Source organism: Lissotriton helveticus, chromosome 9 (genome assembly GCF_964261635.1).
Source record: "Lissotriton helveticus chromosome 9, aLisHel1.1, whole genome shotgun sequence".
NCBI classification, from domain to species: domain Eukaryota; kingdom Metazoa; phylum Chordata; class Amphibia; order Caudata; family Salamandridae; genus Lissotriton; species Lissotriton helveticus.
In genome coordinates this window covers 1,240,786,019-1,240,810,445 of record NC_136070.1, presented here as the reverse complement: position 1 = coordinate 1,240,810,445, position 24,427 = coordinate 1,240,786,019, and the positions used below count along the sequence as shown (strand labels likewise).

Sequence of the window (24,427 nt, the reverse complement as noted above, 5' to 3'; positions counted from 1 at the left end):
GTGCACCAGTCTAGATTGAGCGCCCATGCTTGCAGTGTCGTGGCTTTTCCTGCCCCCATTGTTTAATGATGGCTCTCCTTGCCACCGTCAGGGCCTTATTCCAATAGAGGAGAGAGTTGTGGTCCAGGGTCTGGTCAACACAAATGCCCCGAGTGATTAACTGCGGGGTGAGCTTCCGCGTGCACGCTAGGACTCCCTAGAAACTGGTGGCCTGTTTTCCCATTTACATCCTTTTTCACTTGTTTGATTATCATGACTTTTCACTGTAGGTTGTTATGTCCATGTTTAATTTTGCATACTAGATCACTCTTCCATTCTTTATTCCATCCCCTCATCTGTAAATATAGAGCTGTGGCTTCAACAGGTGGACCCTACGAGGGCTTTGACTTTCTCATTTGAGAGAAGTAAGCACTTTAGCTCGGGGGACCTTTGTTAATCTTTCCGGCTTGTCCAAAGATGGTTGAGGTTGTTCGCAGCACTGGCGTAACAAAACTTGAGGGGGCCCCACGGCAAAGTACGTGAAGGCCCCCCCTCCAGACTAAATCAGAAGCTCTCTGGAAAAAAGACTCTGCTGAGGGGGCCCCATAGAGCTTGGGCCCCCCCCCCGCACCGCAGGGGCTGCGGGGGCTTGTGTTACGCCACTGGTTCGCAGGCAACTGGTTTTGGGGCACTGTGCATCCTGGATTGCTATGCTGTAGTAAATGAGCATCTAGAGGAAATCAGAGGCCGCTCCATCGGGAAGAAAAGCTGCTAGATCAGAGAAGTACCAATCATTCCTATTGGTCAGTTATTCAAAAAGCATCGTGAAGCTGGTTTGGGAGTGGTTTATGTTGAAAAACCAAGTTTCCAATAGAAGAACCATTGTGATGTTATTTCCGTTGGAATTCCTCATTGCCCTCCAGCCTCTACTGTGCTGCAGACACCTTAATTGTTTCATAAGGTGCTTGATGGGGTTCTATCGATACAAACAGAAACTTCCCTCTCACATGTAAACCTAAGATTGGCAATAAGTCCATAAATTGGAGAAACCCACAGACCAAAATAATTTTTATAGAATAATTTTTAGTTCATTTATCAAAATATATTTCTTCCTGATTTTCTATGCATTTTTCTTCATTTTCATATGCAATGCATACAACATCACAAAAATTCAATAAAACAAAGCAAAAGCCCAGCACAATGATATTGTAGGGTGCCTATTAGTTATACATGTAACCACCACATAAGGAAAAACCAACAATAACTAATAATGAACTGAACAAAACAAATTATAACAGGATACAGTACATAAAGCAAGAATAACAAAAGCGGACAAAAAAAGAAGCGCTTGATAGGGCTCTTACTGGTAAAATGCTTTCATTTTCTCCATTTCCTTTTCTCCCGTCTTTTGTGGAAATCTGAAAATTGGGTCAACAGAGGTCAGTGGTGGTTAGCTGCTTAATGAACCAACTTTGTCCATACCACCACAGAAGCCCTGTGACTCTGTGGCTGAAGCTGAGAAATTGGGGCATGCTGAAAAGTCATCCAGATCTTGCTTGGAGGCTCGGTAGGGTTCATGATGAGCGTAATCTGCAAGACATTAACTCCAATGTGAGAGACACGTTCTTTTCTTAAAGGCTGCAAGGTAGCGGCACTCTTTAAGGATTACCCACAGTTTCTTTTAAATTCAGTTGGGCCTTGGCCTAACTTGAATATTTATTTCATTTATGGAGTCGCACCTTTCAGGGTCCCAGATAAGTGCACCAAAGCCAGCACAATATGAAGTGTGTATTTTGCTGTGGGACACTGCGTTCCCCCTTCATCCCCCACTCTGAGAGCCCTAAACTACCTTTTTCATGCATGGACTGTCTATCGCATTGGCATGTGTGACCTGATATCTCCAAAGCTGCCAGGCTCAGTGGGCAGGAACATATTAATTTACGATTCACCTGCCTACGTTCATTGCACATGGTATTGAGTTGCCATTAGTGGCTGGAAAGGGGTGCAGAAAGATCACGTGTAAAGGGCATTTGACAGATCCCTGTGCGCGGAGGGCATGGAGACCCTGTAATAAGTTCCATTTGCATTGTATACAGCTGACTAAAGTTAGCGTTCCACATTTGTTTTCAGCCAGTTTTCCTACTTGAATGCAGACAGACATGAACAACTTGGTGATAAAGTCACACGGTGATTAGTCTTGGGCTGGGAGCTGCTTCACAAAATTGGGTCTCTTACCAAGGCAGGTGTCCCTAGTAAGAATGCCTTTGGACTCCTGGCATATTGGACTAGATTTCCTTTGACTAATTGGAAGCTGCGGTTTTCTTATACACGGCTGCTATATCTCATGCAGCGCTTTGTGCACGAAGTTGGTGGAATTGTTTGCTTGTGAGCTAAGTTACTGCTTTTGCATGGACGACTTGCGCTTCCATTACGTAACACCCCTTATGAAAGGGGGCCATGTCCATGTTGGGTAACTGGAGTGTAAAAACCTTTGATTGTCCAGTTAGGGCTGGATATGTGCCTAAGTGTTGTTTTTTCATGATTAGAATGATTTTCCTGGCTCACACAAATGTATTTTAAAACATTATGTATCAAATGGTGTTTGCAGAGCTACAAGTGACCTTTCTTTACTATAATAAATAATACACCTCTTCGTAGAAACTGGAAAATCCCAACTGGCTTGTTTCCTTGACCGTCTGTTCTTTTCTAGGGGCACCGAAGATATCTTATCTCCGCATGGGATTCCTCTGGATCTTCTGGACCGAGTGATGATCATCAGAACCATGCTGTACACACCGCAGGAGATGAAGCAGGTAGGCATGCTCGTGTGGGGCTGGAGCTTCCAGAATCATTTCTGAAGGAGAGGGATCCGGAAGGGTTTTCAAGCCACACGTGCTGCTGATGCCCAACCAAACGGTGGCACGGAAGTGCTTCTTAAAGTGGTCATTGTATCAAGCGCTACAGAGGCAGGCGTGTAACAGTCCAAGATTAGATCGAAAAACATATATAAAATTCCATTTGTATTTCAAGCAAAATAAGAAGTTACAAGACCTCGCATATAAAGTACTTCACATGAACACCCCATCATACCTAACCATAAACTTAGTCTGTGTAGGATGCATAGTTTCAAGCAGCAAAAAAACTGATACGCGTACGGATTACTTGAATCAAGCAGAAGCCCACCTGAAATTGTTCTCTCAGGACACAGCGGAGATGTGGAAATGTCTTCGTACCCAGATCAAACTGTCCCCACTCTAAAACAATTGAAAAAAGCCTTAAGAGCCACCGTCTGAGCTGCATGTCCTGATGACCTCACACAAATGACGGTGATATGTATCTCAAGATTATTATATTTGCATACTTCTTCCTTCACTTGCTGTTCTTATCCACTACTTATATTATGATAGCCTTCTAACCACAATCTCCTGTAGCACAATGGTCACCACTTTTGTGGGTCCAGTTTGCTCTATTTAAAAAGTGTTAGTTACATATATACCGCTTGACAGGTATCCAGCACCTGTTCCCAGAAATAAAATGATTGATTTTGTGGTTTATTTTAAATTTTTGGTTGTGGCATCTCTGACTGGCAAAGGGTAGAGGTCAGGTGAGAATCGAAGGCCTTCGCTGTGATCTCTTTCCAACAGCAGTTGAATACCAAATACTTAGCTGTTTAATCGGCATTCCCGAAAGGTGATCTTTTTTTGTAGCAAGTCTTGTACTTTAAAGACTAATGCTGGTAACCCTTTAAAAATAGAACACACTCCTCCATCATGCTGTACATGGAGGATACTAGCCTCTAAATGTACTTTGTTACATGCCCTGATCTGGATTGGTGCCTTGTTATATGCTATAGTTGCCAAATAAAACCTGTGCCACTGTCCCAGCCCATCACAATATAACTGCCAAGTTATCTCTTACACCCCAGTGTTGTTTACCTTTGCATATTCCTCATCAGTTTCACCAGCTTCTTGGGAGTCTGCCATATCCATGCACCAAACCACAACTAACCTACATACTGACCGTTTTGCAACCCCTCCCCAGTGACTAGTATATGCCTCAAGTGGCCACACAACTCTAACACACACTACCAACTTGACATCCTACGACCATGCGGCTTATAGAAAGCCACACCTGTATCCAATAACTATTCTAACTACTAGTCTAGATTTAATTTTTACAAACACTTGAGATGAAAAAATTGGAAGCCAAGCAGCTAAGAGAATAGGGAAAATACCAATGAAAAAAAATATATAAGGCAGTTTTAATCGTCCTAGCTCATTTGAAAAGAGAAAAAGAAGACTTCTGTTTAAAAAAAAAAAATGCTGCTGAAAATTTGTTCAGATAATGAATATGGCAATGACTATGGGCCTACTTCTTGCGTCAACTTTTGTAGTGTTAGTAAAACCTGCTAGGGAAGGGACAGTCGAGGCGAAAAGTGAGGGAATTCCAGTGTAGCAAGCCGAATCGGTGGAGTCAGCAAAAGCAAGACTGTACCAACCTGGTTGAGCAATAGTTGAAAGGAAGTTTGGTCAAGAGAAATTATCTCTGTGGTGAATAATGGGTCAGGCAGGGCTCAAGAAAACCTACTGCACAAAAAAGTGCAATTTGATCTTCTTTGTATGTTGCATTTTCATTTGGGTATTTCTCTCCATTGTCTTACCTACGTGGCTACCAGCTTTTTCAGCTGAAAAGTTTGTATAAATCCAGATTAGCACTCTCTTAAAAATCGTTATTGCATACATACGGGCGTTCCATAGGCATCAAGATCGTCGTTGGCTGGAGAGTTTATCCGATTGATGTTAAATCAGTGGTGTGTGATGTGGTGTTGATGGCAATCCGAAATAGGCAAACAAAATGCATTGATGGTATGGTAAAGCAATCCTGCTTTAAAGAGGAACATGTAGTGTGGACCAGAGGGTGGATAGATACCTTTTATTCTGTGCTTCTTGAATGGTGTAGGAAGGTTTGCCCAAGGGAAGAGCCTTGGGACGAAAGCTGTGAAGCGACTGACTGCCATTTCCTGAAAGTCCAAGTCCCTGTCTGCAGCTGTTGTGGCTCTTTCCTCCCACTGGTGTATGATGGTGAAGGAAGGAAGACCCTCTTGGACCAAAGACTGCAGAAGAAGGCTGGCCAGGGAACCAAGAGCATCACTTAAGCCGATTCAGCGGGAAGGGTGACTAATGTGATGTGCCAGACACCTATGCTTCCCCACCCTAGCCCTTGCTCACACCCACGCATCCGCTGAAGGTACAGCAATGGTTGTTCCTTCTCCTACCTCGCTGCCAAGGCCTGGAACGACCTACCCCTCCACTTGCGAACATCACTCTCCCTGGCGGATTTCAGAAGGGGACTTAACCCCTTCGCAGCGGGGGTAATTCCCCCGATGTGCTGGGGGGTGGGGGGAGCGCGCACAGCGCCCCTGTGCTCATGACGAGCTCAGCTCGTCATGAGGCACAGAGCTTGTGTGCTCATGACGAGCTGAGCTCGTCATGACCACACCCGTTCCTGTGGAACGCTCAGCACAGCAGGGGAATTATCCCCGTGTGTGAGCGTTCCACGGCTCATGACGAGCTCAGCTCGTCATCAGCACACGAGCACCGCGCCTCATGACGAGCTGAGCTCGTCATGAGCACGGAAAAGGTTAAGACCCCAGATACCCACACGGGTGATGAGCTGCTCTTTATAAATGATTGATTGATGTGGATGGTTTTGTCCCCTAAGAACAGGCTTGGGTAGTTGTAATCCTCCATTTTCCTTACCTTACAGGATAAACATTTTAAACACAACCAGTTATCCCCAAAGTGCCCTGTGCTTTCTTGGAGTTCCCAAACAGCTGTGGACTCTTAGGTTCGAATTTTACACCTTGTAGATATATTGGTGACTTAATCTGAATTTTAGCAGATAAAGTACTGGTAATCGGTGTCGAAATGGGGCTCACTCAGAACCTGCAGTACTTTTTAGTTCGTGTTGGTAGTGCTGAGGCGTTCTAATAGCTGCGCCTGGTGCACTCTCTCCTAGCTTTTCAGGGCTTATTTCAGACACATTCTGCTTGCTATCTTGTTTACCGAGCTGTCAAAGTGAAAAATACCTGTATTATATGAGGCTTCCTACTGCAGAGTTATCTCTTCACCGCAACACCACACATCATTAACCAGTGCACCTCTTATCACTCAAAGCGCTGCAGCGACTGCGCGGAGCCCGCTGCCACTGCGCATCACACCAGGAACAGAAGGATATACTCACTATCTTGCACTATAACTTTGTACACAGTTTCAAACTTGTACAAGCATAAAAATGCATGCATATTTGAGCAGAATCTCCTTTGGCTCTTGAGTGTCTGAACACCCTCTAAATAAACCTCTTATGATTAGTTTTTTTCAATCTTATCAAGAGAATGGGAAACATCTTGCCCTACCCAGACCAGAGCTTTTTGAGATCTGTGCGTTTCTCTGTAATACATTATTGAAGATCTTTACATCTTTTTGTGTCGGTGTGTTTATTAATTAGGGTGGACATGTACAAATGCATGCTTCGAGTTCAATGGTTTTACTCTTTCTCCATTGATATTTTGTGAATGTCGTGCTCATTTTAAATTATGGCTTTAGCCTTCTAGCACCTAATACCGACTTGCCTGCCTAGGCGCTTTACAAAGCTTGTAACAGAACTCTAGTTACTCAACAATCTTTCTGGTCATTTTAATAGCTGCAGAAGGATGAAAGACTAGGCCGCCTGAGCCTAGATTCCGGCTGATGATTTACGGGTTTGCTACATGTCTACATTAGGTGCTTTAACCCACTGGGTTATTTCATGGATCGCATCTTCAACCGTTCAAAAAACACCCTATTGCTAGTGTGTAGATTGAACTAAAATGGTGGTTATGTTAGAACTTCACTATTTTCTGTGAATATTTTGTTCATCAAATATTGTGAACCGGATTTTCTATAGTCCTTTTTCAATCATTAAACCTATGAGCCGCATGTGCTCCCCCGTTCCAGCAAGAATGTGAAAGCCTCCTGTTCAAAACCTAGTTCACCCCAACCAGCTCTTTTGATGCATTTTATGCTCAATGCCTCACATTATGTTTCAAAAAACACTTCTTCACCAGTGTGTTTATCTTGTAATATGGAGCTTGGTGAGAGGAGAGATTATAAATTGCTTTGTCTTTGGAATTTAGGGTGACCGCCTCCATCCAGGTCATTACAGATACTGTATCTAGGCCTGGACCTTGGCATGGTAGTCCACTGCATTCTGGGTCTTGGAGACTTGGACTAACTAGACCAACACAACTGAAACTGTTGATTTGTAGGGGGAGAACACCAGACTGAAGACTGTGCCAGGAATGACTGGGTGTGTTAAAGGTAGTTTCATATTGGAATGTTGGGTTTGTGTGTAGGTCAGCAACACTCCCACAACATCTTTACTTCTCGAATCTTGGAACTTTATTGCAATTTGTAAGCACTGAACATCTCTACTTACGCGGGAGTCTCACAGACCTTTGACAGAAAAATCTTGCTGCAAAATACAGTTTACTGCCTTATTGCTTCACTGCTAAGGTTACAGGTACTTTTAAACTAAACTGCAAAAAAAAAAAGAAATTTTGAAAAAGTACAACAGCTTTGAGTTAAACTTTTTTCAAACCTGCATTTTCTAAAGGGAACGTATAGCCATCTAGCCCTAAACAGGGAAGAGTGGCAGCCAGGCTTACCTAGAAATCCAAAATGTAGTTCAGTAACAACCGTAGGTCATTTTTAGCTCTTGGAAAATAATTTTTAGGTGATGCTCCCACCCCCGCCTCAAACTGCTTCCATTGGTTGACTTTGTTGTCACTCTCAGTTGCTTGCTTATTATTCCAGGGGTTTCCTCCTCCTGGTTTTTGTTTACTCCCCATCGACCATAGCCTTTTTATCATATTTTGAATGGCAGACTCACTTTTAGGGAACCCTTTTTTTCCCCATCTCTCTCATGCTTCTCCGTCCACCATATACCCAACCTGCATCCCCTCGTAACATATGTATGCAGGTACAGTGGCCGTGTCATTGCGCTTTTAGTTTAAAAAAAAAAAATGCAAAAGTCATTCTGTCCCAAAGGAGAGACATGTTGGCTTTGCGAGCACTTGTTCTACAAGGGTGTCTCAACAAGCTGCTAATGTCTATTACGTTTTTCAGTCTTTCAGTGATCTTTCCATTAAAAGTTATTGTGTTGGAAGTAAGGCATTTTGTTCCAGTCTTTCTCCATAGCTGTTTTCCCTTCCTTGACCTTTGGCACCATGTCACCTTTTGAATGACGTGAGCTTGTCCTGCAGTGGAAAACATTCCAGGAAAGTAAACCACACAAGATTCACTCCTGTCTTCCTGACAGTTACATTGTTAGGAACTGCCAATTTGTATAAATGTAATATAAAAGATTGAGGGACAGGGAGGCTTTTTGACTTGTAGCCTCGTTCGGTATTCCTCTGCAATACTCCTGGACCCTTGTGGAGTGTTCTCTTAAAAGATGAAAGTAAAACTCCACATTACTGGGGGTCCTTTCTTGGCGCTAGGCTTAGGTCCATCGGACATGGGTCATTGCACCACCATTTCTCAAAGTGCTCAGTTGTTTGTGTTTATTGTTGATGCCAAGATTATTCTTAACATGTAATCGCCGAGTCATATGACCCCAAGCATATGATCCAAGGTTTTCTTTACTTGCTACGGTGATTTCATATATAATCCCTTGTCACTGTTTACCATTTGTAGGATCTTCACTGATGGTCCTAAAAAACAAGATCTTGGATGCGTTCCTTCAGAGTGCCTTAGATGCTTTCCCTTTAGTTATCGTAAACGTGGAGCGAGGTCAGCTGTCTCCGTGCAGCATTGCTATCGTCTAGGTTCATCAGGCCACCTCAGGGGACTGGATTTCTGCTCTAAAGGCCAATTGGGCTCGCACTCGATTGTCGCCATAGAGAAGCCTGGCTGTTGTGAAACAATGGAATTCTGTTGCCTTTTAAGGGTTAGCAACCAGTCTTGCCTTTTATTTTTTTCTCTTTTTTTAATGCAGACGAAAGGATGGATAGCAGCATAGCCGTAGTTTGACTTTTCAGTAAATTGAAAGTTTTTTTTTTAATGTTTTCTGGACAGTCAAGGTAGTAATTTCTTCAGATTTTAAAACGAAATTTCCTGTTAAGTGATGATCTGCTCGTAATAGTAGTTATTCGGTGCTTCTGAGTTTTACAATCACTACAGGCTGTCAGTGACCTGCTCTCAGTTCTGAGTAGCCAGACCGACACCGTAGGAAAACCTAGAGTACAAACATAAATCTGGCTCATGGATTAAACACATTCAATGAGTAGGGTGTAGTAATGAAAGATACACCAGTGATTTCTTGAAGTTAGGTTCTTTATTTAAACCCCCAGCACTGTAGGAATGGATGTACAGCTAGCAGATAACAGCTTCTTTTATAACAGCTCATTAGAGAATGTTCCCCAATACACACATAATTAATTCTAGATCTACTAAAGATTCTACACAATACATCACTCTTAAAGTGATATACTACACAATCCCCCTTCTTAAAGGAAAACAACAACAAAAAAACAACTAATTGCTAACATACATTTCTAAACTCTTAGGTTTTTTAACAATTCTACCACTTGAAGTTTTAACAATAGATTCCTCAGGAATGATGTTGGAAGCATCAGGTACATTTTCTGTGGTTTGAAAATTATTTCTAGATGCAGAATCACTGTCCTGAATAATAGGATTATCATCCTCACAATTATTTCCAGATGGTGAATTATCATTCTCACAATTAATTCCACATGGTGAATCATTTTCAAATGAAGAATCATTATTAGACATATCCCACCACCATGATGTAGAGTTTCTGCACACTTCCTTGTTTCCAATCACATCACCATGAGACACAGGTGCCAGACGGCTAAAATGCCAAACCTCACCATTTTGTAACAAAGCTGTGTTGTTCATAACTTTGATAACCATTTTGGGTTCACTATATTTACTTTCACCTTTAGTGATCTTCCTTGCACTCTTTACTCGAACCCATTGACCATTACACAAACTGACCTCTTTAGCTCCATGTTTAGAGTCATAATATATTTTATTCTTTATTTGTGAATCCTTAATGCACTCTCTGAATTTAGATAAGTTACAATTACTCATCCCACTTTTATCCATCCAACCTGGGTTGATTTTTGAATGTGGAATTCTGCCTCTCATTAATGAAAAGGGACTTTGACTTGTTGAGCCATGAATAGTACTGCTATAAGCCCAAAGTAACTTTTTCAATTCAACATCCCATGATAAATTACCTTTATTTGCCAACTGCAAAACACCCTTAATACTACGGTTGGCCCTTTCCACAATGCCATTTCCACTAGGATGATAAAGAGCAGTAAATCTTTGTTGTATCCCAGATGCTGACAAATAATTTTTCATCTATTGGGATTTAAACTGCACTCCATTATCCGATCAAATGTATTTAGGAAAGCCTTCTCTCAGGAAAATTTCATCAAGGAAACCAATAACAGTCTTAGTATGGATAATATTTACCACACTGATTTCTAACCATCTAGAAAATGTGTCAATCAAAACTAAAATGTATTTCTGCACATTGTCTTGCCAAGTGACTGGGCCCATGAAATCTATAGCTACAACCTCCCAAGGAATTTTTGGACACTCAGGTGATGCCAATGGTGGATTAAAAGTTTTAAAAGTTTTATCCGAAACCTCACACTTCACACAAGATCTCACGCACCTCTCAATCAATATGTCAATTTTTGGCCACCAATACAATTCTTCAATCCGAAGCTTAGTGCGAGTGATCCCCAAATGCCCTTCATGACATAAGTCAATAATTTTTTTTCTCAACTCTTTAGGTGGGACAATCCTATTACCTCGTGTTACAAATATATCTGAGATACCAAGTTCATCACGAACTTCCCAGAATCCTCTTAAATCGTCGTTGACAATCTTTTTTCCATTCTACCCCAACCTTTAATGATCAATTGTTTTACAACAAGCAAAATTTGATCAGAATTTTCTGCCACAAGCCACTCCTCTTTGTTAAAAGTTTTCTGAGCTCCATCAAAAGAGATGTGTGCGACAGAAAAATCATTCCATTGATTTTTGTCTAATTCAATTAAAGGTAAGGACATGCGACTTAACATCAGCAGTAAAATTCCTTGTACCAGGAACATAACGAATGTCATACATGAAATCTTGAAGTCTCATGGATAATCTGGCTATTCTAGTCGTGGCATTGGTGAGACCATCCGTTGTAAGCAATTTGGTTAACGGTTTGTGGTCACACCGAACAGTGAATTTCCTTCCCCACAAAAATTTCCTGAAGTGTTCTAGGGCCCATACTACAGCAAGTGTTTCCCTTTCAACAACTGAATAACGCAGGAGTAAGGGAACGTGAAGCAAATGCAATGATAACTTCTTCATTGGCAGCAAACGGAGCACACCAGACAGCGAACGCTCACCTGCTGGACGCCACCTCGCTCCTGGGGCCCTGACGCTGTGGTCTCGCCGCTTCACTCCATCACGGCGGCTGGAGACTACAGCTCCCAGAGGGCTTAGCGTCCACTTCCGCCCACTTCCTGTACCAGCGCGCCCGGAGGCGCTATTAAACCAGGGCTCTCCCCTGGAGACACGGGGGTCAAATCTTCTTCCTGGCAGCAAACGGAGCACACCAGACAGCGAACGCTCACCTGCTGGACGCCACCTCGCTCCTGGGGCCCTGACGCTGTGGTCTCGCCGCTTCACTCCATCACGGCGGCTGGAGACTACAGCTCCCAGAGGGCTTAGCGTCCACTTCCGCCCACTTCCTGTACCAGCGCGCCCGGAGGCGCTATTAAACCAGGGCTCTCCCCTGGAGACACGGGGGTCAAATCTTCTTCCTGGCAGCAAACGGAGCACACCAGACAGCGAACGCTCACCTGCTGGACGCCACCTCGCTCCTGGGGCCCTGACGCTGTGGTCTCGCCGCTTCACTCCATCACGGCGGCTGGAGACTACAGCTCCCAGAGGGCTTAGCGTCCACTTCCGCCCACTTCCTGTACCAGCGCGCCCGGAGGCGCTATTAAACCAGGGCTCTCCCCTGGAGACACGGGGGTCAAATCTTCTTCCTGGCAGCAAACGGAGCACACCAGACAGCGAACGCTCACCTGCTGGACGCCACCTCGCTCCTGGGGCCCTGACGCTGTGGTCTCGCCGCTTCACTCCATCACGGCGGCTGGAGACTACAGCTCCCAGAGGGCTTAGCGTCCACTTCCGCCCACTTCCTGTACCAGCGCGCCCGGAGGCGCTATTAAACCAGGGCTCTCCCCTGGAGACACGGGGGTCAAATCTTCTTCCTGGCAGCAAACGGAGCACACCAGACAGCGAACGCTCACCTGCTGGACGCCACCTCGCTCCTGGGGCCCTGACGCTGTGGTCTCGCCGCTTCACTCCATCACGGCGGCTGGAGACTACAGCTCCCAGAGGGCTTAGCGTCCACTTCCGCCCACTTCCTGTACCAGCGCGCCCGGAGGCGCTATTAAACCAGGGCTCTCCCCTGGAGACACGGGGGTCAAATCTTCTTCCTGGCAGCAAACGGAGCACACCAGACAGCGAACGCTCACCTGCTGGACGCCACCTCGCTCCTGGGGCCCTGACGCTGTGGTCTCGCCGCTTCACTCCATCACGGCGGCTGGAGACTACAGCTCCCAGAGGGCTTAGCGTCCACTTCCGCCCACTTCCTGTACCAGCGCGCCCGGAGGCGCTATTAAACCAGGGCTCTCCCTCCGCGTCGCGGACGCGCGCGGACGGTGCCGGGCGGAGCCCGGGCAGAGGGCGGGCCGTCTGTGGCCGTCCGGGGCAGGAGGAGGCAGGGCAGGGCCACCCCATTTCCATCTACCGTTCCGGTTTCAACCTGTGTTACCGCATCTCAGCATGTCAACACGCTCCGGTAAGGCCTTGAGGGGTTGTGGGGAGAGTACCCCCAGCGGTGCTATGTTTGGCTCAATGGACAAATTTCTGACAAGGGTGGCGGCTGTCATAGACAATGAACTTGCCAAATCTGAACGGCGCCTTTCACTTGACTTCCCTCCTGCTAAGAGTCCATCGTCAGCAATAGTGGTGTCCCCTTTAAATCCTACTTCCCCTGCACTCGTGCTTGGAGATTTACCTGGGGATTCCCTTATTGCACCTCCAATGGGTGGTTTAGAGGGGTTAGAAAGCTCACTGACTGGTGTCCACGGTACCAGCCCATGTGCCGTGCTTATAGATCCTTGCTATGAGCTCTCCTTAGCAGGCTCACCTGGCACTCAGTCCCTACACTGCCCTGAGGTTCCTGCTCTCGCCCCACAAGCCCCGTCCAGAAAGCAACCCATCCAAGAGCCTATTAAAAGGAAGGGGAAAAGGGCAACTCACACTCGAAAGGGTTGCCCATCTAAGACTACCAACCATCCCAGGTACCCGCCCCTGAGGGGTCCTTCCCCCCAGAGCACTGCAGGACAGGTATCCTCAGGGACAGCCATTTGCGCTCTAGCTGCTACTGATATAGTGCCACCTTTCTTGTCGGCCCCACCAACGCCTGTTCAGGACAATGTGGGTCACTCTATGGAGGCGTTTGAGAAGATGGTCAAGTCCCTTGTGTTGCCTCTTATAGACCAGGTCAAGAGGTTGGGGGAAAGGCTTGACTGTTTTGAGCAGGCTACTAGGGACAATTTCTTTGCCTTAAAGACCCTTCTCAAGCACCAGCCCAAGCGCAGTGAGGACAGGACAGATAGGTTAGAGGAGTCCAATAGGATAGAGGCCCCAGTGAGACCCCCCCTGGGAGACCAGTTGACGCAGCCGCCCAAGGACTCTGCACCTGGGAATACGATCTTGGCTGCTCCTAAGGGTGGTCCTAGACAGACAAAACCGAAGGCTCCCACTTGTGTTGCCCAGGTGCATGCTACCCTTCCCCCAGCAGTAATATCACCGGTGGCTATCCAGGCCCCAAGGCAACACAAGAAGGGAGGGACGGGCCCTATTTCGCAACCTGGGGTTGCCATATCTGTTGCAACTGGTGGTGTTGCATCAACTCCCAAGGTTGCATCTATTCCCGTCCCACCCACAAATCGGCCCCCTTTGGGTCCTCCTCAGATCAGTAGACGCAAATGTCCTCCAGTTAACCTCCCCCCTGAGTGCCACCCGTATGTCGTCATCCTTTCGAAAGTCCCCCCTCTAGGGAGTACCCAGCGGGAAAACCATCAGGCACTAAAGAATAAGGTCATCCACTGGCTGAAAGCCAACAGGCCCCTGCCCGCGGGAGTGGATGGAATTATTCTTGGTGTACGAAGGGTGGGCTGGATTGGACACGGGAAAAAATCGCTTGAAGGGGATTGTGTGGTTGTAAATTTCCAAGATGCTAGGGTTGCCCAATTTATATGCTCTCAAGGTCAACCCACGGCTGGTTCGGGTATCGACATAGTCGATTTGACATTCTTTTATCCACGGTCTACCATGACCACCCCCTCCATCCATCTTGGTCAACCCACCTTCATTGACAGCCTAGGGGGTCAATTTTTGGTGGAAAATACTGCCCACGGCCTTTTGACCCCGGGAGTGCCTTCCCACCAGCCATGTCCAGCCTCAGTGATACCAAATTGGGGACCTGGGAGTTGTTGACTCAGTTATGATCCGGGGGTGGACGTTGTGGCCCCAGGCTCTGTCGCTGAGACAGCACCATACCCCAAATCTATTGACTCCTCCTCCCCACTGCAGACTCTGGCTACGGCCGAGTCTGTAGAGGGGAAGGGGGAAACCGGGTCTCCCCATAATTTTCCGCCTGGTCCCCCTGACGTGGGTCTTGCGGACTTGTCACCCCCTGTCGAGGATTGTAGCATTGCAGCTGTAACGGACCCCCCGATTAGGGTTTTCAGCTGGAATGTTGCGGGCCTCGAAAGGAAGCTGGCGTTGCCGGATTGGAGCGAGCGTGTGGAGCAATACTCCATATGCCTGTTCCAGGAAACATGGAGCCGGGTGCCCCTTCATAAGGCGGGATATTCCACCCACTTTTTGCCGGCAGCAGAAAGTGCAACTGGTAGGGGCCGCCCCTCCGGCGGTCTGTTAATCTGGGTAGCCACCGAACTTAACTGTAGGGTGGAGGAGAAGGACACTAATTGCCCTGACCTCCTAAATATTGTGCTTAGAAATTCCCAGGGCAGAGTCATCCTAAACATTTTTAACATCTATGCCCGCGGCACTAAGGGGGGAAGAGAATCCCCAGTTATAGCTTGCTTGGAAGCGCAACTCCGCTCATCTCCATACAGGTCTTGCACACTGCTGGCAGGTGACCTGAATTGCACTTTCGAGCCTCTTGATCTGGACATCCTAGCAGATCAAGAGGAATTTGATAATGGGTGGGGGATTCCTCCCCTGGAGCTTGGCCCTGTTAAAAAGTGGACTGAAGTGGCCCTCCAGATTAACTCCCTAGTTATGGAGTTCGGGCTTAGAGCTGCCAATGGCAGGACCAGGTCCGATAAAGTAGGGGCGCACACCTACAATAGGCCAGGACACACGTCACGGATTGACTATTTCCTCCTTGACATACATCTGTGGGGCATGGTGGAGGACATGGTAGTTTTACCTTCTGTGGAGAGTGACCACAATCTACTGTCCCTCACCCTGTCCCACAGGTGCGTCAACAGCACCGTGAGTGGGTCTTCTTGTAACCCCGCCCCAGACCTGTCAGTGGTCACGAATTGTGGGCGTAGGCTAAAGTGGGCGAAGCTAGCTCTTTCGGAGGAGAAAACCTCTGCGATTAGGCAGCTTCTGGTTTCAGCCCTGGCCAATCTTGACTGCCAAGAGGAAGGGCAGATGGAGGTGGCACCTAGGTTTTGTGCCTTAATTCAGGCCATTGGTGACCTCTTTGTAGTCCCAGCCCACCCGAGCGGAAGGAAACCCAACCGACGACCGGGTCAAGGCTGGTACAACCAAAAGTGTAGGGAGGCGAAATCACTCCTTATCGAGGCAGTCAAGTCCAAATTACCGCTTAGGACTAGGGAGGCCAGGAGACACTACACACTCTGTCAGAAAAATGCAAGGATGGAATGGGAGGATAATTTCTGGCAGGACCTCCTGGCTGCCAGCCGTGGGAAAGATGCCAAAGGTTTTTGGGACATGGTGGGCAAAAGGAATCGTCCTGACGATTCCCGGAGGACGTGTGCGATTAATGCCCAGACTTGGTTCTCCCATTTCCAAAATCTTTACTCTGTTGTTGAAGGCCCACTTAATGACCCCTTTAAAATTCCATCCTTTATTCTAGACCGAGACCTGGAATTGTTTTCCCCCCTCGATGTAACAAAGCAAATTAAAACCTTGGTCCCCCTGAAAGCAGCTGGCCCGGACGGCCTACCGGGGGACATTCTCCGTGCCTATCCGGAAGAATGGGGGGCTCTAATCTCTGCACTCCTCAATGCAATTATGGGGGGAGGGCTTGTGCCCGACTCCTGGAGAGGTGCGGAGGTGGTGCCCATTTTCAAAAAGGGCAGTCGGGACTCACCAGGGAACTATAGGCCTATAAGCCTAATAGACTCCAGCCAGAAATTGGCCGGGAAAACCATCTTGGGGAGAATTACTCAATGGGTGGACGACAATCACATTCTGTCCGACATGCAGGCTGGGTTCCGTTCGGGTACAGGAACTATTGAACAGGCCTTTAGGCTCTTGTTGTTACACTGGAAGGTGGTGGTGCTGGGCAAAGGCAGTCTCTATCTGGCCTTTATTGACCTTAAGACTGCCTTTGACCTGGTACCTAGGGAGGAACTTTGGAGGGTGCTTGATGGTCTAGGGATGCCCCCGTACCTATTGAACCTCCTTATTAACCTGCACACCAACACCTATGCCCAGGTTAGATGGGGGTTGAATGGGGAAAAGACCGATAAAATCAGGGTCGAGAGGGGGGTAAGACAGGGCTGTGTTTTGGCCCCCACCTTATTCTCCCTCTATATTAACGGGGTGGTAGATCATCTACTGGGCGAACCATCAGACGCTCCTAGCCTGGGTGGAGTAAAAATTCCAACTCTGTTGTTCGCCGACGACACCCTCCTCATCTCCAAAACTCCCCAAGGCCTACAGTCTTTACTGAACCGCTTCCAGGATTTCTGTACCACTAAAGGCCTCGTCATAAACATAGACAAGACCAAGTACCTAGTTATGCACCCACCCCGCAAACTTGGTCGCCCTCCAATTCTGAACTCTATACCCCTAGAAAGAGTGGCGGAATTTGATTATCTGGGGATCCGTCTGAATGATGCAATGAGCTGGACTGCCCATATTGATAAAATGACTCTGGCTCACAAAAGGGTGGGGGGCGCCCTTCTCAAGGAGTACAATAACTCCTCAAAACATTGTGTTGCACCCATACTTGAGATTTACAAAGCCCGTGCAGTCCCTGCTTCTCTCTATGGATCGGAATTGTGGGGCTTGGGCAAGGTCGATTCACTGAGTAAGGCCGAAAATAAATTTATCAAGGACCTTCTCGCTATTCCATCGAGCAGCCCGACCATCCCAATGCTCTTGGACACCGGCTGTAAAGCCATAAGGGACCAGGCTCGGCTTCGTCCCCTTCTGCTCTGGGCGCGCTTGTGGAGGGTCCCGGAGCTACAATCTTACGCCAATGGGCTGGCAGAAGTGATGCATGCGGATGGTTGGAGTAGCATTAAATGGCTGAAGGACATAAAACATCTTTTAGGGGAACTGGGTTTGGCCTCTTGCTGGCATAGTCACTCCGCTCCACCAAAGAAGACTCTAAAAAAACTTTTCTGGGAGTGGGTTGACGTGAAGCGCTCCAGTAGCCAGCAGCATTGTAAAACCACCGCAGCTTTCCTGTTGTTCAAAGACGTTGTCTTGTATGAGCCATATATGGATATTATAACAGTTGCCATGGATAGGTCCTTGTATATAAAATTTCGGCTAGGAACCTTGCCCTTGGCGGATCTTTGTTCAAGGTGGAATAAAGCCCAGCACACATCACGCTTTTGTGCTTCCTGTCCGGTCAAACCAGAGTCGGTGCCACACTTCCTTTTCGAATGCCCGGACTATGGTCACCCCAGATCACGTTGGCTTGCCCCCATTTGCAGAGAACTGGGGACTCGTCAGCACTCTGTTGCCCTCCGGATTCTTTTAACGAACACAGCCCCTCCTATTGTCTGTGCTGTTGCAAAATTTTTAAAATGGGCTTGGTTGATAAGACTTAGAAGACTGTCCATATCAATTTAATTCTTTTTTAGCTAATTTATTCTGACATATTGTGTTTTAATTACCATTCTATTTGTACAGTCTTACTTATTTCGACATGCTGTTTTTATCTTTTTGTACTGCTTTTATGATATGTGCATATCGAAATAAAGCATCAATCAATCAATCGTTATCATTACATTGGGTAAGGACACTGCCTAAACCTCTGTTGCTGGCATCAGTTGTAACAATGGTATTAGCACCAGGATCAACTAAAGATTCTACACAATACATCACTCTTAAAGTGATATACTACATAGATGCCGATTACATGTTACGTTCAGTATGCTGGATGATTTTTTTACCCTCCTTTCGTTAACTTAAGTGTAGAAAATAAAGACCAATGTAAAACAAATCGTATCACGGGTTCAACGTGCGGTCAAAATAACTTGGTGTTTATACAGCACTTTCACTATTCCTTAGTGCTGTAAATAACAGGTGTTGGTGTTACATAATTTAATGGTGATCCATGTCCTGCCTTTGGAATGACAGAAGGCTTGTTTGGAAATGCAGAACTTTAAACTGCTATATTGGTGGTCAATATGATGCCAACATAAAGTGCTCAACTCACTTAGCCCCTTTGCTGCATTGATGGCTCAGTGAATTCTAGTGAAAAAGGCAGTGCTTTCCCCCCAAGTATTCACAAAAACAAACTTCTTTTTGTACAAGACTTCTCAAAACACATTACAGTTTTATCAATTTTTCTCCTGGCGAACGCTATTCTTCAAGATCCCTTCATTTATCCAATATTGGATCTTTCATAGATTCCCATTCTTGAACCTTCCCTGTCGTCGAAGTGGGAGTCCTACAGTGGATAACTGAAGTTTCAGGTAATTAACTCATTTTCTTCTGACTCCTCGGATCAAGGACTTGGAACAATGATGATCTTCTGCTCACTCGAATCAAACTGGTCCCTCTTTTCTAATCCTGAGTGCAGAAACCGTAATAGATGTGCAGTCACGAAGACCATAGTGATGGTTGTCCTTCGTCTCAATCAATGAACACATGTGGACCTTACATAAGAAAGCGGTCTCTGTCACTGTATTATTTTGTACAACCACCGAGAAGTTTTGGCCTCCTTGCGGCAGTATTCATTTGGTTTTGCCTAGATGCAGATATACTTCCTATTATATATGCAATTGGCAGACGCTGTTCAGAAGGAGCAGAGAAGGTGGCATAATGCAGTATAGAGCTAAGAAAAATATAGCAGCTTCCTACTGATTCCACATCAATGCATTCTGAAAAATCTGTTCTTTCACACTCCCTTTCTTTTCTTATAGATCATAAAAATCCGAGCACAAACTGAGAGCATTAACATCAGCGAAGAAGCCTTAAACCACCTTGGTGACATTGGCACAAAGACCACGTTGAGGTAAGTGCAGCAGAGATTTATGCATATGGTATTTCTGTAGCACATTTCTAGCCAAGAGGCAGCTGCACGTGGTTGAGTGCATTTTTCCATTTTAATTTAATATAACCTATCAATTGGCAGCAGAGAGAATAGAGGCTTATTTGAGAGCAAGTGTGTGGAATACTGCTACAATGATCTGGTGAGAGTGGAATGCTCGTCTCTGGGTCGAAAGCAATGGTTCTGACCTTGTTGGGTCGGAAGCTAGTGAACTGGATTAATAAAGAAAGAAGATCAGAATAATTGACGGCAATAGGTTTAACTACAATAATAGGCAAATGTAATGCCTATTATAGATGCACTTCCATTTCTGATGGATGATTCTAGCCACAGATTCGACCCCTTTTTAATTTCCCCAGGCACCATACTAGATCTGGAAACTCTGAATAACTCCCATGTGCTGACAAGTGGCACCATCGACCTCCATGACTCTATCCCCTTTTGGGACCTAATTACACAGAGCCGCACAATGGTACCACCACAGCATTGACACCGGTTCTTCTTTTCTGCACCCTTTTATGGGGATCCAGAGCTTCGATCCCACTTTTTGCCCATTTGCTGTATTTTCCTCGATTTCTCAAAACGACACTGTGAAGGAGTCCACTGAAAAAGCGGTGTGGCTTAAGCTGTGCTGCATTTCCTGGAACCAGATACTAGTCATGGACCTGCAAGGCATGTGGCTTTAGTGCCTCAGCACCAAACACAATCACAAATCTTGTGACAAATGCTTGCTGATATATCTGAAGGCCATCAAGGAGTGGGAAGCAATACTCCACGTCACCAAACGTACGACACTGGATTGATCCCACTCTAAGTTAGTCCTTCCCATATCCGTTCAGTCTTTCAGTAAGTCCAGGAAAAAGTCAACGGGCAAGTCTAAGCAAGACTTGACGCCTCCTTGATGTTCCAGCTCCATGGATAAGTTGCATGGTCGCGCTCAAAAGAGCTGACTCGGACTTTGTCCTCTGAGTCAGAGCCCTGGCGCCAATGCACTCCAAATTCAACAGGCCATCTTCAACTCTGCAGCAGATTGAGATTTAAAGGAGTCCATGCTGCAGCTTTTCAGACTGGTTCCAGATCCCTCTGGCGTGCCTTGGAGCCCCTTGGATCCATCAGATTACACAGAGACTTTGACCGGTGAGGCCGACTGGCCCTGTTAGTTCTCAGCCTGTGTTGGCTGTGTTTCAACACCTCTACCTCGATTGCCGTCTGGGTTGGTCAAGTTTTGACGTGGCCTTGGCTCCAGATGTGGTTCTGGCTCCAGTGGCAGGACAAAGCACACTTCGGCCAGAGCTCTCACCGTATTAAACTTTTCTATTACTATGGCACCGCTCCAGCAGCATTCCTTTGCGGTTCATACAGTGCTTCAGAAGATTCTGATTCCAGTGCGGTTCAGGGGCTCGTGCAGATTTCTCTCAACAAAGATGACGATGAGGCGGCGGATATTTTGCTTCTCCCTCATTACACTGATGATGGCTTATTGCTTGGCCGTTAGAATGTTAGTGGCTTAGACACCTCCCCGGACAGTTAGGTGTACCCTTGCATCCTCTGCAGTGGTTATGCGAAAGGCTGCGGTGGTCTTTGATTACAGTTGCCTACAGTGAAGACTAAAGTAAACTTGTTGATGGAAATTCTGCAGCCTGGGCCATCATGGTCTGAACCCCGACTACCATTGATTGAGGCCGTTGCGGCGTCTATTGTGGCACGCTCGTTCAACCCTTGTTCTGCTCCACTAGTGAGCTGGCGCCACTGACCCATCCTTCCTGACGAAGCATTGGCTTCCGCAGAGCCTTGTGGTGCAGACCTTGCCTAGCATGGTAAATGCTAATTCTTTCACTAGTGCTCCACAGAGTAGAAAGGATCAACCCCTTGTGCAAGAGCTTTTCTTCGTCCGCCAGTCTTATTTACAGATAACTTATTTCTGCAGATTCCTCACCTTTTGAATCCATACCCAAAGCAGCAGCTCCACAAAGGTGCCTGGTTCAAGATGCTGTCCATGGAAGAGGGCCACTTTCCCTTCAGACTAAATTGTTGATAAAAGGGCATCTACTCCATTACCTACCCCACGCAGCCAGTGCTTACAGTCTCCCTAAGATTAAGACGCCTGAAATGGGAGGTCGAGATTTCAACTGTTTAGCAGCCAAGGATGGAATTCTTTGCCCTCTGCGCCTTTCTTTTAGAAAGGCTTTGAAAACTGTGCTTTACGAAGAGATAGAAAATGTGTGTCTCTGTCTGTCTACAGTATTGCCTCTTAGCCAGTGCCATGATTCTCTTTTTGAGTTACAGCTCGTGCTTAAAAAAACTTTTAACATAGAACTAGCAGCCACCACAGCGGTAACTATATCTTTTTTTTTTTTTTTAAACAATTTTACTTAGAATAAAAATGGGAAACAATTGCAAATGCTACACCCGATTCAAATCACGATCATACAAAAAGGACAACTCTGTCTAGATTGTAGCCACAAGTTTGCAGTCTCTCGATGCATTAGCTATCCTGTGGGGGATGTCAACGTCCAGTGGGCTGCAGGTTGTGAATAACCATCATTCGAAAGTTCAGGATCAAAATGCAAAAGCATCAAGCGGGGGTTAAGAGGTCACAGGAGAACATTTTATGGGCCTCTCTCCCCTCCAGCACCCCTCTTCCAGATCTGTTGGCTGCGACATTTTACTTTTGAAACGTGATCTGCTCCCACGTTCATCTCTCATTCTGTAAAACTACAGTCTGCACTTGCTCAGTAGAACGTAACATTAAATACCTGAGAGTCAGACTTTGTAAATAATGGAATGTACCCAGGGAGGGGAGAGTGACATCTTTCATTCCTAAATCCGTTGTCCCTTTAGGATATAGAATGGTGTGTGCTTACGTACAAAGACTGCAGCCTTGCAATAGCCCAATAGCCCCCCCCCCTTGCAAGGAGGGGGCCGTGTGCGGGGTAGAGTTGGTTTGTGGTGATTGCTGTTCAGGTTCATGTTTTGTGTGTTCGCATGTGCTACGTTTTCACTGCTTGTTAGTTCATAAGTGTTACCCTTCATCTTCAGCGTCTCCCTTTCACCTTCCTACCGTTTTTGTAAATGAAGAGTCAAATATTTTGCTCATGAAAGAGGCGCACTTTTTGAATTTGTTGATTGCCAAAGTGAATTAAAGGCAAAGATCCTCATTTAGATGTGTGACTGTTGTAAGAGGCAGCTCAAAACTTGGAATAAATTGTAGTAACAGTGGTAAAACTAGAGCAAATATTGTCCATTCATTTTTTTGTTATGTTTTTTGCCTCAATCTGTAAATTAAAACTATCTCACACTAAGCACAAATCACAATTTCTTCAAAGATATTCTTAGGTGCTCAGTGAGTAATTTATGCATTTCTCCATATAGGTACTCTGCACAGTTGCTGACACCGGCTAGCCTGCTGGCCAAGATTAACGGGAAGGACAGTATCGAGAAGGAACACGTAGAAGAAATCAGCGAACTGTTCTTCGATGCAAAGTCTTCAGCCAAAATCCTGGCTGACCAGCAGGAAAAGTACATGAAGTAAAGAGACTGAAGATGTAGTCGCTGTTTCGAGGCGCACGTCACCTGTTGCACCCAGGTGGACACCGCTCCGGTGCGAGGCCCGTTGGTCTGTTGGACCTTCAACACACCACTGAAAGATGTCCATCTGCTGTGTGCCAGCCCTTAAAGAAACACAACGTATTTGTGGCACTCCCAACAAAAAGGCGATCAAGTGGCATTATGAAGACATTGATTTTACATGCCCACATCTCTTTGCAGCATTGGATAGTATGTCATTCCTTTCGGACTCCATAAGATTGCCTGGGAAACTAACCATTATTTTTGTTACTGATAATCCATTTTAGTGTTTGAACAGTTGCTACTTAAGTTTTGAGTAATGTTGAATACTGTTGTCCTCATTCTAAGTCAAGAAAATGCATATGCCGGCCTGACATTAATTTATTTAAACATATGCTTAGGGGCGCGAGATCGCGCCGGCCAAACAAACCCTTCCCTTCTCTTTGTGTCTCCTTGTTTGTAAAAAGAACTCCTACTTCATGCTTGATTCAATAGAAACACTTTGCTGTTGAGCTATGGATTTAGATTTGAAACCTTAATCGTGAAAGAATATATATTTTTGCTGACCGTTTTGTTTTTAATAAACTTTTTTGGGTTCATGAGTTGGTTGCAATTTAATCAATTCTTTTTGTTTAAAAAAAATCCTGAAGCTTATTTCTTTTCACATCACAAATCCTGTCTTTGAACTCGCAGCTTGCATGAGGTTTAATTTCTGGAGTTTCATTGGTGAAAATGAGTACATTGTTGCTTAAAAGCGACATAAGGACATATGTGCTTAATAAATCCATCCAGCGTATCACAAAAGAGCGATAACGACTCCATGCCTTTTTTAATTACACTGTAATACATTGGGGTCTACAATCCTTGTTTTATAAAACCGCCTCTAATTTCTTTATAATCAGTGACTTCTGACGCACCCTGTTGACGATTATAAAGAAATGATGCCAGAACTCAACTGTAATAACTTATTAAAGTTGAGTTCTGACGTCACAATGCCTTTGGGGAAGGACATGTCATGGAGCATAATTCAAGCAGCTGTTTAAAGAAAGCACGAAACGTGGCATTTCTTTATTCTACTCGGTTTTTACAGCTGTAACGTCACAAAGAGAAATGAGATATTTATGGCAACATGTTTATTTCTTGCACTCCTTGGGTAATTAGAGAATAGTTAGAATATTTCTACACATTCCGAGCTGACTTGCATTAA

General features: G+C 45.7%; 1 protein-coding gene across 1 annotated transcript in view; it reads left to right on the top strand.

Annotated features, from left to right (window-relative positions):
• The window catches only part of RUVBL1 (RuvB like AAA ATPase 1), a 110,689-nt gene extending 86,867 nt beyond the window's left edge, over window positions 1-23,822 (top strand). The window contains exons 9-11 of the mRNA XM_078661740.1: window positions 2,690-2,792; window positions 19,526-19,617; window positions 23,026-23,822. Of these exons, the coding sequence (XP_078517866.1) occupies window positions 2,690-2,792; window positions 19,526-19,617; window positions 23,026-23,185 (355 nt within the window). The 3' untranslated portion in view covers window positions 23,186-23,822. The remainder of the gene's footprint in view (window positions 1-2,689; window positions 2,793-19,525; window positions 19,618-23,025) is intronic.
• Window positions 23,823-24,427: the final 605 nt, after the last annotated feature.